The sequence below is a fragment of the Sebastes fasciatus genome, chromosome 11 (assembly GCF_043250625.1).
Source record: "Sebastes fasciatus isolate fSebFas1 chromosome 11, fSebFas1.pri, whole genome shotgun sequence".
Classification (NCBI taxonomy): domain Eukaryota; kingdom Metazoa; phylum Chordata; class Actinopteri; order Perciformes; family Sebastidae; genus Sebastes; species Sebastes fasciatus.
This window is the reverse complement of record NC_133805.1, coordinates 21694754-21709978: the sequence shown is the minus strand read 5'-3', so window position 1 is coordinate 21709978 and position 15225 is coordinate 21694754. Positions and strand designations below refer to the sequence as shown.

Below are 15225 nucleotides of genomic sequence, written 5' to 3'. Positions count from 1 at the left end.
GGACCTCCTGAATTTACTTAAAATGTTCTGCAAATGTCATACCTGATCTTGGGATTTGGGGCGCTCTGTATGACGCAGGTGAACTGAGCGTCCTTACCAGCAACAAATGTAGCATTCCTCATCTTATTCACAAAACGAGGCGGCACTACAAGAAATGTGTCAAAATATAATACATGTTAAAATACTAATATCTAACTAAAATAAATTGGCTTCACACAAATCTAATAATTTCAAAAGGTCTTTCATTTTGTCCAAAGAACAGTGTGACTAATAGAGTGCTGCAGGGATGATGTATTTTTGTAGGCCAACCAGGGAGTTAGCATCGCCCTGGTTCCCTCGGAAAAAAGCCAATGGGATTTTTCCATTGGATTTTGGATTATTGTAGAAAATAAACTCTGTGGCAAACAAACATTTATGATACTTACTAAGGGCAATCGCCTTTCTAAAGATATATAAAAGCTTCAAAATTCACGAGTGGGATATCTACTGACGTATTTTATATTATAGAACAAAATGTTAAAATCTGTTAAGCTTGTGTTAATTATAGACCTTATTTAAGGCATCTGACTAAAAACATAGGGCTGTCAAAGTTAACGCAATAATAACGCTTTAACGCAAATTTGTTTTAACGGCACTAATTTCTTCAACGTATTAACGCAACTCGCAATTTCTAGATTGTAGCGGGCTCAGTTTTACCCCTAAAGTAAAGACACTGATATCATATGAAACTAGAAAACCTACGGAATCATTGCTACCAAACCATGTCATACTAGCTTGTTGGGAAGAACACTAAATAACGCTCCAAAATTACGCTACATTTTGGCGTGGAAAACCTGGCATTGCCACTTTCAAGGGGTTCCTTGCCCTCTGACCTCAAGATATGTGAATGAAAATGGGTTCTATGGGTACCCACAAGTCCCCCCTTTACAGATGTGATATATGATAATCATATGCAGTTTGGGGCAAGTCATAGTCAAGTCAGCACACTGACAGCTGTTGTTGCCGGGCTTGAGTTTGCCATGTTATGATTTGAGCATTTTTGTTATGCTAAATGCAATTTCTCATTGTTTTGTGTTGTTAATTGATTTACACCAATAAATATATAAATATACATTTGCATAAAGCAAGCATATTTGTCCACTCCCATGTTAATAAAATTATTAAATACTTGGCAAATATCCTTTTAAGAGACATTTTGAACAGAAAAAAAGTGTGTTAATTTGCATCAATCACAATTAACTATGGACAATCATGTGATTAATCACGATAACATATTTGAATCGATTGACAGCCCTACTAAAAACCCATTCAAAAAATCCATTGACTTCAAGACGAGAGAACCGGAGGTGCTAAAATGCTAACTCATTACCGTGTTTTAGGACTCATTCCTGCAGCACTCTACTACTGATATTTTCTGTGTTTCATTATAGTATAAATTAAAGTATCCATGATCACACTGTACATGTATGCCACTTACCCTGAACTGTGATCTTGCCAAGAGTGCTGGCATTGCCGGCTGAACTTGTGGCAAAGCACATGTACTGGCCAGAATCATCTGCCGTCATGTTGTCCAAGATCAGTGTGCAGGAACCGTCAGGGTCCTCAATGATGATGTGATGAGGATCTGCCTCCACAGTACGTCCATCTACAGCCGACAAGTACACCATGCATTGATGAAACACATTTGGCCTCAGATACTGTTTGTATCACACAGCGTTATGTACCATTACTCCCCATTAGGCTTCCCGCATTAGTCGGTGGTAGCGGTGTTACATGGTGGTCGGGCACACACCGATTACATTACTTGCCCACCGTCGTTTTGCTTTTTTTACAGAAATAAAACCCATTTCGTTCATTTTGGCGTACAGCGGCGTGTTATTAATACATAATTGGACGACGGACGCTACAATTTGAAAGTGAAAGTGTCTGCTCTGTATGGAGTCTCAGCACAGAGTAGCAGGTGTCATATTTTACACACACAGGATGAGAGAGAGTTGACAGACAAGACGATTGCGGCGGATTTGGTGTCAAAGCAAAAAGCAAAAGCGCCCATTTGGCAATACTTCGGATTAACACCCAATCCTTTAAGGGAAACATAACATTAACGCGGTAATCGCCGTGTGTAGGACGGAGCGGTCACAGTTGGTGTGCACGACACAGTGGCTCTAGGTGGAAACCTGCAGCGAATGCTGTACCGGAGAGGCCAGACACACCGCCATCCGACGGTAAAGATCAAAGTAAGCGCTCTACATATATTGAGCGCCGTCTTGTCTTGTAAAATGCCCGGTGTAATCGGTGACACGGGTGTTGTCACAAGTTTATTAACTGGTGGGAAAAATTTCCCCTAGTCCCTATTTGTCTACATACAGTATAGTCCAGTAGAGCAAATGACTAAAGAAATGGCGTACCTTTGTACCAAGTGATCGCAGGTTTGGGTACTCCAGTGGCTTTGCAGGCCAGCTTCACAGTCTGTCCCAGCTCTGCTGTGCAGTTTGCCAGAATTTCATCAAAGTCAGGAGGACCTGTAAAAGGAGATTAATCATGAAAGGTATCTGTTTGAAAGTGGGAGAATATCAAAATACATCCTGAGTGATAAAAGCGAGAATAAGATACAAAAAAAAAGTTAGACTGTGTGTCTGTGTTCCACTCACTCCATGCAGGCATGCTGTATCGCTGCTGCAGTTCTCTGAAGTCTCTCAGCCATGAGTTCTTGATGGTAACAGTTCGGGCCTGTAAGGTGTACTTCCTCACAGAGTCCTCACGTTCGTGCCAGATCTCAAAGGCACGGTCATCACCCTCCACTGTCTCGTTCACATCAATGTTATTCAACTGCAACAGGATGAAGAATACAGAAAAAACATCGTTAAGGCTGCTGATCAGGAAAGATGACAAGAAAGAAAAAAGGTGTGATTATATTAAAAGTCTTACCTTCATCATGTTCTTAAAGGTATATGCTTGTGTATCAGTGTTGCTGTCTCTCTTGGGTTTGCAGATTACACAGTAGTTCTTAAACAGGAAGACGTGGCGGTGGTGACCTCTAGAGGACGTCCTAACTCCTGGAGCCCCTTCCCACACTTGGAAGGGTCCCTGGTTTCAAAAGGGGGAAAAAATAAATCAATGTACATAAACAATGAATCAAACACAATCATGCCTGCACTGTACTAAACAGTAACTCCACCTACCTGTCTCATTGGCTCTCCTAATACATCCAGTGTGGCAGGATAGTTCTCGATCATGGAGACATGGTGGGTGTTCTCAGAGCGCTGAGGGAGTGCAGACACCATGGCATAAGCTTCTTCCAGTAAGCAGCAGTTCTGGCCATTTTTCGCCTTGTTTCGGATGAGCTCCTGAAGATGTTGGAGAAAAGATTTCAATAAAACTGTGGTGACAGTGATGCAGGTCTAAAACCAAAATGCCTCTTACACATGCAAGTGATGTATTCCTATCTGTAATGCAGAGAACTGAACCCCATAAGAGTTCATGCATGTTGTGTGTCGAAGCCGTCACCTTGAGAACAGCCTTGTACTTCTGAATCCTCTCCAGTGGATGTTGAAGGCTGGCGTTAATGCTGCGTACAGGGGGATCTGCAGGGTCTGCACTGGCTTGCACTTTCTCTGTGTACTCCTACAATGTGATCAAAGGAAGATTTTGAAATTAAAATAATTATACCGGTGCCTGAGTCCTTTCACAGTCACCGTAATGACGAGGTATTTACAAGGTAGAAAATACAAGTATATAGTAGTAAGTTACCAAAGAAATTACAACTTTAAATACGCTGGCAAAACTAAAATATTTATTATAGTATAATATGTGTTAAGTTTAGGTTTACAGAATGTAGGTAAGGTTCTGACACACTGCATAAAGCCTGGGCCACACCGCCTGCATGAGCAGCACGTGACGGCTACCTCACTGAACTTCTCACTCTCACGCGTGTGGTGTCCACACCGACAGCGCTGCTGCTGCGCTGCTACTACCAGCCCTTTCTTTCTACATAGTTTCCCTTTCATAATGGCCATTTCAATTTATTATAAATGTCATTTATATAGAAAAGGGTTAAGCAGCATGTGCTCATTTGTAAATAACAGTAATAATCCATAATGAAAAGCCAGTACTCTATTGATTTATGGAGCCGTGGAAGTCTCTGCATTTTCAACAACACTGTCCTGCAATTATTTAAAAATAAAAGCTTTGTGTTAACAAATGAAGGGATCGCTACAGGGCATTTATTTTGGAACTGAAACATGAAGCACTGACTTAAAAATAAATATTGACTTTGTTCATGTCTGTGACATATTCTACAGATAGACATTGAAACTGTTGTAATGTTGCTGGTATGTCAATATACTGTCAAAAGATAATTTACACCGGCTATTTTCACTGTGAACAAAAATTAGGTGAGACCTCACACCGGCCGTGTGGCTGCTCTAACCTGTTAACATGGGCGGGGAAATAAAAATCAAGAGGTTCTGCGACGCACACATGTCCTATGTGGCCCGGGCGTCACCCACAATACCACGATAACAGTTCTGTTGTTACCTTGAAGAAGCGATGAACAGCCTTGTCACTGACAGCAGATTCAGCCTGACCCTGACCAACAAGATACTGGAGGTACTTCTCAAAGCCCTCCTTGTTCTTCAGGAAGCACATGGCTATATCATCATCTGTTTCACAGTCGTTCAACTTCGGGAAGAATGCCCTAAAAACAAAATTGTGGGTAAATTAATGTATTGAAAATATCACTTAAATAAAATCCCCCTTGTTTAATAAATATCTGAATAAAATGAAAAGTCATCAAGATGTGAGCTCACTTGCTATGGAAGGACTTGATATCATCAATGTTCCTGAATATGACTTCCTTCTGGCTGCTGACATCAGGCGGTGCATCAGAGCTGTCTGCGTGCTTCAGGTGATGGGAGGTAAAGAAGTCGATCTCTTTGACAAACTCTGATTCACCATTTATCAGGTCTTGGATCAGTTGGCTGGGGACATGAAATAATAATTGGTTATGATACGTCCTTTAGTTCCAGTATTTGGTGAGTGTAGATATACTTTACTTACAATAATTTCCTCTTGTATTCACCCTCAGACACCTCCTCTACATTTCCCTCTGGAAGGTCGCTCGTATCAGCAGAGAGCTGGAAGAATACACATTTTACTATTACTTTTAAATTGTTCAAAGGCCTCAAGACAATAAATTAATAATGATGGAAAAAAAAAAGTTTAGGTGTTATGTTGGTGGATCAGTGGCTTTAGTTTTAAGATTACTTTGAGTTTCTTGTCCAGGTAGGCAGGTGAGACCCAGCCTTGGCGGGATGGCGTAGTTTTGGTGGGTTTGGTCCGGACCAACCATTTGAGTGGATGAGCTGAGTCCAAAACCTCCACATATTGTCCCTCCTTTAGAGAGATGGATTCTTTGCTTGCTATGGTGGGGTTGTAGTCAGCCGTCGCCACATAGATGTCAAACATCTGTTTAAAAAAAAAAAAAAATGGATATTGATGACAGCACAGGTGATTTCCCTAAATGTTGTGATAATATTATATAAACCCAGTATGATGTGAAGCTGCTTATTCTTACTACTCTGCATGTAGAGATGTTTTTAAAAGCTTACACAATGTTTCCCTCATTTTCTTTTTAATACCTATTTAAAAGTAATTTTGACTAACTCACACAGCTGAAGCCTCAAATTAGCTTCATATAAACATTTGAATACATTTTTTTTACACAAAACGAGGACAGTGGATTTAGTCCCCCATCACTTCCATCAGAAGCAAGGTTATAATAGTTTTGAATTTTCAATTAGTTTTTATTTCATTTTAGTTTTGACTTTTCAATTTCATTTTTCATTTTCACATTGTGTTTGCTCGCTTTAATTTAGTTTCAGTTTTTCTCAAAGGTTTAGTTAAAATTTGTATACACTTAATTTTAGTTAAAATTTGTCGGGGCCAGCTAAAATGTCTCAGAAGTATGTAGCTACATACAGTCCCGGAGCAGCGAGGCCAATTCCTTTATTTTTGCTGTGCACTGAAAACATTTGGGTTTGACATCAGACGATGAATATGAGAAGAGATCAGTATTTCAGCTTCTATTTCCAGGTATTTACATCTAGATCTGTTAAAAAACTTAGAAGATAGCACCTTTTGTTTGAGCCCACCCATTTTTCAAGTGAGCAAGATTATTGGTACATGTGACTGACAGGTGTTTTTGTTGCCCAGGTGTGTCCTATTACATTGATTATTCAAACAATAAATAGCGCTGAATGTCTGCTCTGAGTTTCTCAGTTTTGCCTGTGCAAACTGCATTTATAGTTAAAAACGTGTAACAAACATGAAGACCAGAGAGCTGTTTATAGGAAAAAAGCAAACAATTTTGAAGCTGAGAGAAGATGGAAAATCAATCAGAGCCATTGCACAAACGTTGGTCTTAGCCAGTAAAACCATTTGGAATGTCCTGAAGAAGAAAGAAACCACTGGTGTACTGAGCAACAGACGTCAAGGAAGATAGACCAAGGAAAACATCAGCAGTTAATGACAAAAACATTGTGAGAGCTGTAAAGAAAAACCCTAAAACAACTGTCAGTGACATCCCCAACAACCTCCAGAGGGCAGGAGTGAAGGTACCACAATCCACCGTTCGCAGAAGACTTCTGGAACAAAAGTACAGAGGCTACACCAGAAGATGCAAACCGCATTAGCAATAAGAATAGGATTGGAATTTGCCAAAAAGTACAGAGACGAGGCTCAAACGTTGTGGGACAAAGTTTTATGGAGTGATGAGACAAAGATGAACCTTTACCAAAGTGATGGAAAGGCTAATGTGTGGAGAAAGAAAGGATCTGCTCATGATCCCAAACACACAAGCTCATCTGTGAAGCACGGTGGAGGTAATGTCATGGCTTGGGCTTGCGTGGCTTCTTCTGGGACGGACTCATTGATCTTCACTGATGATGTAACACATGATGGCAGCAGCAAAATGAACTCAGAAGTCTACAGAAACATTTTGTCTGCCAATTTAAAGAGAGATGCAACCAAACTGATCAGGAGATCCCTTTTCATGCAGCAAGACAACGACCCAAAACACACCGCCAAAACAACCAAGGAGTTCATCAGTGGAAAGAAGTGGAAGGTTTTAGACTGGCCAAGTCCATCTCCAGATTTAAACCCTATTGAGCAAGCATTTTACCATCCGAAACAAACAACAACTGAAAGAGGCTGCGGTGAAAGCCTAGAAAAGCATCACAAAAGAAGAATGCAAAAGTTTGGTGATGTCAATGGGTCGCAGACTTGATGCAGTGATTGCAACTAAATATTAAGTATTATTCACTTTAATCTATTTTAAGTTTATCTGTTCCTATGCTTTTGCTCACCTAAAAATGTGATGCTATCTTCTAAGTTGTGTAACAGATCTAGGTGTCAATACCTGGAAATAAAAACTGAAATCCTGGTCTTTTGTCTCATATTCATCTTTTGATGTCAAACCTAAATGTTTTCAGTGTACAGCAAAAATAAAGGAATTGGCCTCGCTGTTCCAATCATTTTCTAGGGGACAGTATGCAGACAAAAGACATGGTTGGAGAACAGTGTAGGAATGGAAATGTTTAGTCTTCGGGCTACTTAAGCATCTGATGTGAAGCAATTGCAGCATGGCGCCATCTCCTGGAAGCTCTAGTCCGTTCAATTTCTGTGGTTCAATGTCACGAGAGTTGACGGAAATTAATGCAGTCTCCTTTTTTAAATTATGATATATTTCAGCTAAAAAAATTGAAACTGAAATGAATAAATACTAAAATAAACATGAACTACGTTCATGTTTATTTTAGTATTTATTTAGTCCATTTTAGTTTACTATAATAACCCTGATCAGAAGCCCATTAGGAAGGGATCTCCTACTGGCCAGTATGAAAAGGATGAATGATTACAGCAATCAAATCAGTTTTAATGCATATATATATATGGAAATGCGAATATTGTTTTAAGACTGACTTGAAAAAATGTGATGTTGAAGTGATTTAGACTTAGGACCTGTTTTAGGGGTGATTTCTTCATCTATGACCGATGCAAATGATGACGTTTACAGTAAAAACAATTCTGGACAACAAAATATCACACAGAGAATTTCTATAAATCTCACCTCTCCTCTGGCGTCCCCCTCATCAGACTCAGAGGAGGAGTCAGCGATGAGGGAGGGAGGACGAGAGCGACCGTGATGAGGTGATGGAGAAGGGGTCTTGGTCTCATCATCACTGTCAACACCCGGTACGCGTAATGAAGCTGGGGCGGCAAGGACGGGAGGGAGGTAATCACAGGAAGACGGGTCAATTGTGCAAATAAGTAGAGCATGAAGCATTAAAATAATCTATCTGTTAAATTTGTAGTCAGTGTTATGTACCATGAAAACTTGATGTTCTGCTTTGTCTTGAATTTTATAGCAGGTATTAGTGCCCAGTGTCAGAGCTCAGCTGAGGCAGTCAGCTCAAAGTCACATTTAAAGCATTAACTGACTCTTTGCTGGCATCTACTGTTTTTTTATTTACTTGATCATGTTCATCAAAATATTTCAATCATTACCCCTATACATCATTTTAGATTTTAGTTTGAAATAATTCCATTTTTTGCGATGTAAAGAAAAAAAATCCACAACAATCACTTCATTCTAAATGCTTTGCTGTGTGTTAGTATTGTGACAACATGCAAGAGAACACTACAGTACAGATAACACTGATTATCTGAGCTCTCCACGTACATCTAGCGTCTGTCGGTGAACGTGCATTCCAGCTGTGAGACTTCATTTAAAAATCAATTTGAAATCCATTTCAGACATTTTAACAATTATAATGCTGACACAGGAAAAGAGGAAACTGTCGTGGCTGCACCTTCATATATAAAACATGTTTTTGTTTTCCTGTATGTAGACAGAACTCAAATTTGCTTCCACAACTTATCTGTATCCATAACTCAGTGGGAAAGAAAATGTATATTAATTGTGAAGCTGATGCACTTGGGATACATACTGGTAGATTTGGGCCAAGATTTCATCCACTGGAGCACTTCATCATTCTGTAAGCTGTCTGAATAACAAATTAATGATTGGATGAGCATTTAATTGGGTGGATTGCTAAACTGATGGATGTAAAGGTGGTAAAGAAATTATGTCTGTAGGAAGCAATGGGAAGTCATATGCTCATGGATAAAGCCAAACATGCTGAAAAACAAACACTAGAAGAACAGGAAAGGAACACTCCTTTGTCAAGTTCGGTGCAAACCTCAAATCTTTTAGAAAGTGAATTCTAATTCAAGAATTGAAGTGTTCAAGCATTCAGATTAAAAAAGCACTTTCACAATTCTTGAATAATCAGAATGAATTCACTGAATTCAACCAAACCTGAATGGCAAGTCACAAAAAACACCAAACAGACGCACTGTATCCAACGTGATGCGTGGATCACTTGTATACTTTCAGCATCTTTAGCAATAGCAACTAGCAAAGCCATCCATAGCAGCCTGCATGTTTCAGAATTACTCCTCAGTCAAAAAGGGATAGGCAAGCTGCAGATTTTTATTCCAGCCACATACAACACAGGGGGATTTAAGAAAGAGAGTGTCCCTATGGGTGAAGGCGTCCTCAGCACTTAAATCACCTGGAACAGTGTTTGGAATGAATACTAAGGCTGTCAAAGATAACGCGTTAACGCAAATTTGTTTTACCGCTACTAATTTCTTTAACGCATTGATGCAAGTTGCGATTTTTAAGTTGAAGCGGGCTCAGTTTCAAAGCTAGAGTTTAGAGAGTATGAATATGAAACTAGAAAAACCTAAGGAATCCATCGGTACAACCATGTCATACTTGCTTGCCACGAAGGAGGTTAAATAACGCTCTGAACTTGCGCTAAATTTTGGTGAGGAAAAACTGGCATGGCCATTTTAAAAGGGGTGCCTTGACCTCTGACCTCAGGATATGTGAATGAAAATGGGTTCTATGGGTACCCACGAGTCTCCCCTTTACAGACATGCCCACTTTATGTTTATGATAATCAGTAGTAATCAGTAATCAGCAGTACCTGTGAGGTTTCTGGACAATATTTGTCATTGTTTTGTGTTAATTGATTTCCAATAATATATATATATATATACATACATACATAAAGCAAGCATATTTGTACACTCCCATGTTGATAAGAGTATTAAATACAAGTATTAAATATCCCTCTAAGGTACATTTTGAACAGATAAAAAATGTGTGATTAATCACGATTAAGTATTTCAATCAATTGACAGCCCTAACGAATACCTATATAGTTTTGGGAGTCTATGGCCTTGGATGCCTATCTCTGACCTACAGTATTTTATCTGGTCACAGTTAGTTTGCTGTATGTATGATGGCGACAGAATTAATCATTTCACACTGAATAAAACAATCTTTCATCCCACCTTAACACTAAAGGTACAGTACCTATCAGTGCTGGATATTAGTTGTACATGCAGGTTGATTGTTTACCTTTTAAAAAGTCTGGAACTGAAACACCTTCCTGTGTTTTTGTGTCCATATTCTAAGCCAAATGGGCTGTCTACTACTGTTCTACTAACCCCATGAATTAAAGCCACTGGCATGCTGTCAAAGCTTCATGGGGGCTGCTGTCAAATATTAACAAACTCTTTTTAAAACTTTAAAACGTTTTAACTTTAAACTCATTGCTTTATCTTGGTTTAAACCAGATTTGAATAAGCCTGGTTATGTTACGCTAAGCTTGGTTTGTAGAAACACTTGAGCTTTAGGTTAACTTAAGTCAGGATCTTTACCATAAATTCAGCTTTCTGGAATGCCCCCTCGATATATTTTAACATTGTAGAAAGCAGAATGTACTTTAAAGGGGACATATCATGCCCATTTCCAGGTTCATACTTCATTCATTCATTCATTCATTCGTTCATTTTGGGTTTCCACTAGAACATGTTTACATGCTTTAATGTTCAAAAATAAATTATTTTTCTCATACTGTCTGTCTGAATATACCTGTATTCACCCTCTGTCTGAAACGCTCCGTTTTAGCGTCTGTCTCTTTAAAGACCCCCCTGAAAAAGCCCAGTCTGCTCTGATTGGCTTGTGAGAAGATATTCTACTGAGCCTGCATGTGACATAGGAAGGGAAGCCAAATCTGAATGGCTTGTTGAATCACATGTTTTCTGATCTAGGCAGCCCACAAAAACTGACTGGGTTGTTTTATTTCACAGTTTGCGGGTTGGTAGGAACTCCAGATACTCAAATGTATGTGAAAGTGAGTTCTTCATGATACAGTTTGTCCTCTTTAAACTGTAACTAGAATTTCCTTGAAATTAAAATCAAATAATTAATTATTTAATTGCATAGACAGAATGGTCCATAACATTCACTTACCTTGGGTCATCTTTGCCGATACCATTTCAGTGATCTGGGTGGTGAGTTTCATGAGGAATTCCTCTGTACCTACTTCACCTAGGTAGGGCATTTTACCCTCTTGAGGCACACACAAAGAGGAAAAAACACCAACAACATTGCAGTATTTATTACTACAAATAATTTATGTTACTATAAATAACAGACTGTATTACTAAAAATAATATATGCCAGTGTATAAGATGATATGTTTTACCTTTTCCTCTGCCAGCCTCCCCTTCTGGAGGACTAAGTGTAATTCCAAGAACCCTGAGGAGAATTGCATGTTACATTTTCTTTTCACATATGCATTTAAAATGTAATGTACATACATGTCTTTTTATGTCCAATGCCATTTTGAACCTGAAATCTCACAGAAAAACTTACTCTGAGGCTTTGATCTCTTTCTTTGGTTGTGCTGCTAGAGGGAAAAGGGGTAGAAACACATTTTATATTTACAAACTAAAGCGGTAATAGGTTTGCACTCTAATAAGTGTCTTCTAGTTTATGAATATACTCAAATGTCAATATAATTTCTATATACATAGAGTGCCTAGATGACTTTTCTCTCCTTACTGTCATCAACCTCTAGGTGGGCAGTGCAGATGGACTGTCCTGCTCTATTTGTGGCGATGCAGGTGTAGGCGCCGGTGTATTCTGTGCCCACGTCCATCAAGATGAGGCTGTGCTGGCGCCCCGAGCTTGCTATTTTGTATCCCTTGGTATCAGGCTTGATCCACAGGACATCTTCCATTGATTCCTCCTTTAGCCAGGAGACCATAGGAGTGGGAGAGCCTGAAAAAGTAAAGGGGAGTATTGGGAGCACAAGATGAAACTTTTCGGGTGTCCCCAGATTACTGTAGGTGTTAAAGGATGTTAAAGCAGTCACACAAACCTTCTACTTTGACAGACAGAGTGATGCTGGCTCCTTGTTTCACCTTCCTGTTGCTGAACCTTTCAATGAAACGGGGTGGCACCAGGGGCACCTTGGGGTCTGTGAAAATATAGTGCAAAACAAAAGCACAGTCACTTATAACACATTATTATATCTATTTAAGTACTTGTGCCAAGTGTGAATGATAAATGTCAAATTACCTCTTTTATCTTGTGGCATAATCTCCCCTGGATCTGTTGCAAAATACAGTTGTTACTGCATCTGTAAACTGCATTCTTTTTTAAAAGTAATCTAAACTTAAAATTTGTATTTGAGTGAGCAACAATTCAGGTGTTTGCATACATACTCAGCACTATCAGGCGGGCAGAGGAGTAAGCAGAACCAGCTGCGTTGCTGATGTAAGCAGAGTACTCCCCCATATCCTCTTTCTTCACCTGCAGGATCTCCACGCCATGAGCATCCCTCTCTGCCTGCAACAGAATCCTCTCTGAAGGTCGCAGGGGGTGCCCATCTTTGAACCAGTATACTCTGGGTTTGGGGAAGCCTGGAAGACAACAGGTATTTCATTAAACAAATATTTTTCCTTATTCATCATTAAAACATTTACTCGTTCCATTGCCCCATCCCTTCCTCACAGTGCACACACATACAGTACATATTTATCATGGCTTCAGTTCACATATAAAAATATATATTCCTATAGAGATAGCTGCCCCTCCATTTTCTTGTATATTGTTAACAAGTTTGCCCCATATCCTGTTATATTTCATTGGTTGCCCTTTAACATAGCCCATTATTTTTTCTGTAGTGCAAAATGATAATAATTCTCTCCACCATTGCAGTAATGAAGGTGTTAGATTTTATCAACAGGTGTTGTTGTTAAAGGCTGATCAGCATAGGCATTAATCATAATCACAGACCTATTAGGAGCTGCTATAGTAATGTAACTTTATAGCAATAAAAAGACGTCTTACCGAGATACAATCCATTATAATAATTGTCATCACAAAAAAAATTACAGCATACGGCCGCTGTTGGCAGTCAATAACCGGTGTGGCTGAATTGTTTGTCTTGTGTTTTAGACAAACAGGAGCTGGTTTAATAGCTACTAAAGCGGTTTGAACATATTTTAGCTCGGGGTCTTTTTCGCGAGTGAGGGGACTATGGAACGTGAGATTGGCCAGAGAATGACTCGGAGTAGAGCCGCTGCTTCTTTGCGTCGAAAGGAGCCAGTTGAGGTGGTTCAGGCATCTAGTACGGATGCCCCCTGGACGCCTCCCTTGGGAGGTGTTCCAGGCACGACCAGCTGGGAGGAGACCACGGGGAAGACCCAGGACTAGGTGGAGGGATTATATCTCCACACTGGCCTGGGAACGCCTCGGGATCCCCCAGTCAGAGCTGGTTAATGTGGCCCCCTGGTTTGGGGTCCCCTGCTGGAGCTGTTGCCCCCGCGACCCGAACCCGGATAAGCGGTTGAAGATGGATGGATGGATGGGACTGAAAATAAGACTCAAAGCTATTTCCCTCCTTTCTTCCAAGGTGTTTCAGAAACAACAAGTCATAGGCAATTTTCTTCACATTAACTTCAGTAACAATTAGCTGTTATCTAGTTGCCTCAGATGAATTGACTATTGGTTAACAAACTTACCCTTTACTTTGAGCTGCATCTTGGCAATAGGTGAACCTGGACTGACATGAACATCGTGAAGCTCGTCCACAACTTGTGGCAGCTGATCATCTTCAGCCACAGACTCAAATGTCTCAGTTTCCCTGGACGAGGAGAGGAGAACAGCACACCTCACCAATTCAGTATTAATTCATATTATAAAAAATATGTTCATCAATATATTTTTAAACACCATTCATAGTAAATTCACCTGGACATGTAGCCCTTGGCACTGACATAGGAAGATGTCTCAGTGGCATCAGCAGCGGTGTCATAATCTGAGCTGCAAGACACTGATGGAAAAGATTTTATGTACAGCATTAAAAAGTGGAATCAGTGAAATCAGCGACAATGTGTATGTGCAAATACATGTGATTGTGTAAGACTATGTCTACACTAAGCCGTCTAATTTGAACACGGGTCGCTTAGGTCTTAATGTGAGGACATTTTTGAGTAGTATTTTTAAGTAGAGTCATTTTGACCTGCTTTTTTAAGATGTTAGTTTAGGACTAGGACTTTTGTTTCAAGAGGTTAACTGTTAAACTGTTACATAACACCAATCAACTTTGTTCAGTCCATTCAGTTAATGACTTTGTGGTAAATGTAATATTTTGGTGTATCTACTTTCCATAAAATCATTACTTCAGCTTCAGTTTCCTACATTTCCCAAAATGTTTTTGAACAACTCCAAAACAATGTGCACAATTTGCTCAACTTAATTTTCTGTATCCAGATGTTGGTTTCATGTGTAGCGGGAAAGAGCGAAAGATATGTCAATAGTTAAAGCAAGAGATGCACCCCTTAATCAAAACACAGCATGTTGTGTGTTGAACTACTGAGACTACTGCTGCAGTTTATGGACAAATTGCTAAATTTTCTTTCAATCATGATATTTCTACCGCATATGCTAAAGGATGTGCTGGGATGATGCCATGTTTACTTACTGTCAACCCTGAGTTCAGCCTTAGTAGCTGCGATGCCGCTGCTATTTTCAGCCGTGCAACGATAGACACCCATGTCAGTGGGCAGCACGGTGGTAATGATGAGCTGGTGGCAGCCCTCCTGGTCTTCATTGATCATGTAATGGTCATTCTCCTCCAGCAATTTGCCGTCCTTATACCAGCGAACACTGGGAGGGGGCTTGCCAATTACTACGCAGTCGAAGCTGACTGGATAACCGTCTGGAACGTCCTGACTTTGTAGTTCTGTCAGGAAGACTGGGGCAGCTGGGTAACACGAGCAAATAGTCAACACAAT

General features: G+C 39.9%; 1 protein-coding gene across 1 annotated transcript in view; it reads right to left on the bottom strand.

Moving 5' to 3' along the window:
- Nucleotides 1–15225, bottom strand: part of obscnb (obscurin, cytoskeletal calmodulin and titin-interacting RhoGEF b) — a 73875-nt gene that overhangs the window by 5561 nt on the left and 53089 nt on the right. Inside the window, exons 56-78 of the mRNA XM_074651582.1 lie at nt 14913–15194; nt 14180–14261; nt 13951–14072; nt 12649–12846; nt 12503–12535; nt 12303–12401; nt 11984–12202; nt 11795–11828; nt 11625–11677; nt 11390–11488; nt 9009–9065; nt 8129–8268; nt 5266–5466; nt 5059–5135; nt 4809–4979; nt 4537–4696; nt 3508–3624; nt 3183–3347; nt 2929–3087; nt 2652–2829; nt 2409–2522; nt 1478–1645; nt 43–145 (exon numbers count right to left, since the gene is read on the bottom strand). Of these exons, the coding sequence (XP_074507683.1) occupies nt 43–145; nt 1478–1645; nt 2409–2522; nt 2652–2829; nt 2929–3087; nt 3183–3347; nt 3508–3624; nt 4537–4696; nt 4809–4979; nt 5059–5135; nt 5266–5466; nt 8129–8268; nt 9009–9065; nt 11390–11488; nt 11625–11677; nt 11795–11828; nt 11984–12202; nt 12303–12401; nt 12503–12535; nt 12649–12846; nt 13951–14072; nt 14180–14261; nt 14913–15194 (3031 nt within the window). The remainder of the gene's footprint in view (nt 1–42; nt 146–1477; nt 1646–2408; nt 2523–2651; nt 2830–2928; nt 3088–3182; nt 3348–3507; nt 3625–4536; nt 4697–4808; nt 4980–5058; nt 5136–5265; nt 5467–8128; nt 8269–9008; nt 9066–11389; nt 11489–11624; nt 11678–11794; nt 11829–11983; nt 12203–12302; nt 12402–12502; nt 12536–12648; nt 12847–13950; nt 14073–14179; nt 14262–14912; nt 15195–15225) is intronic.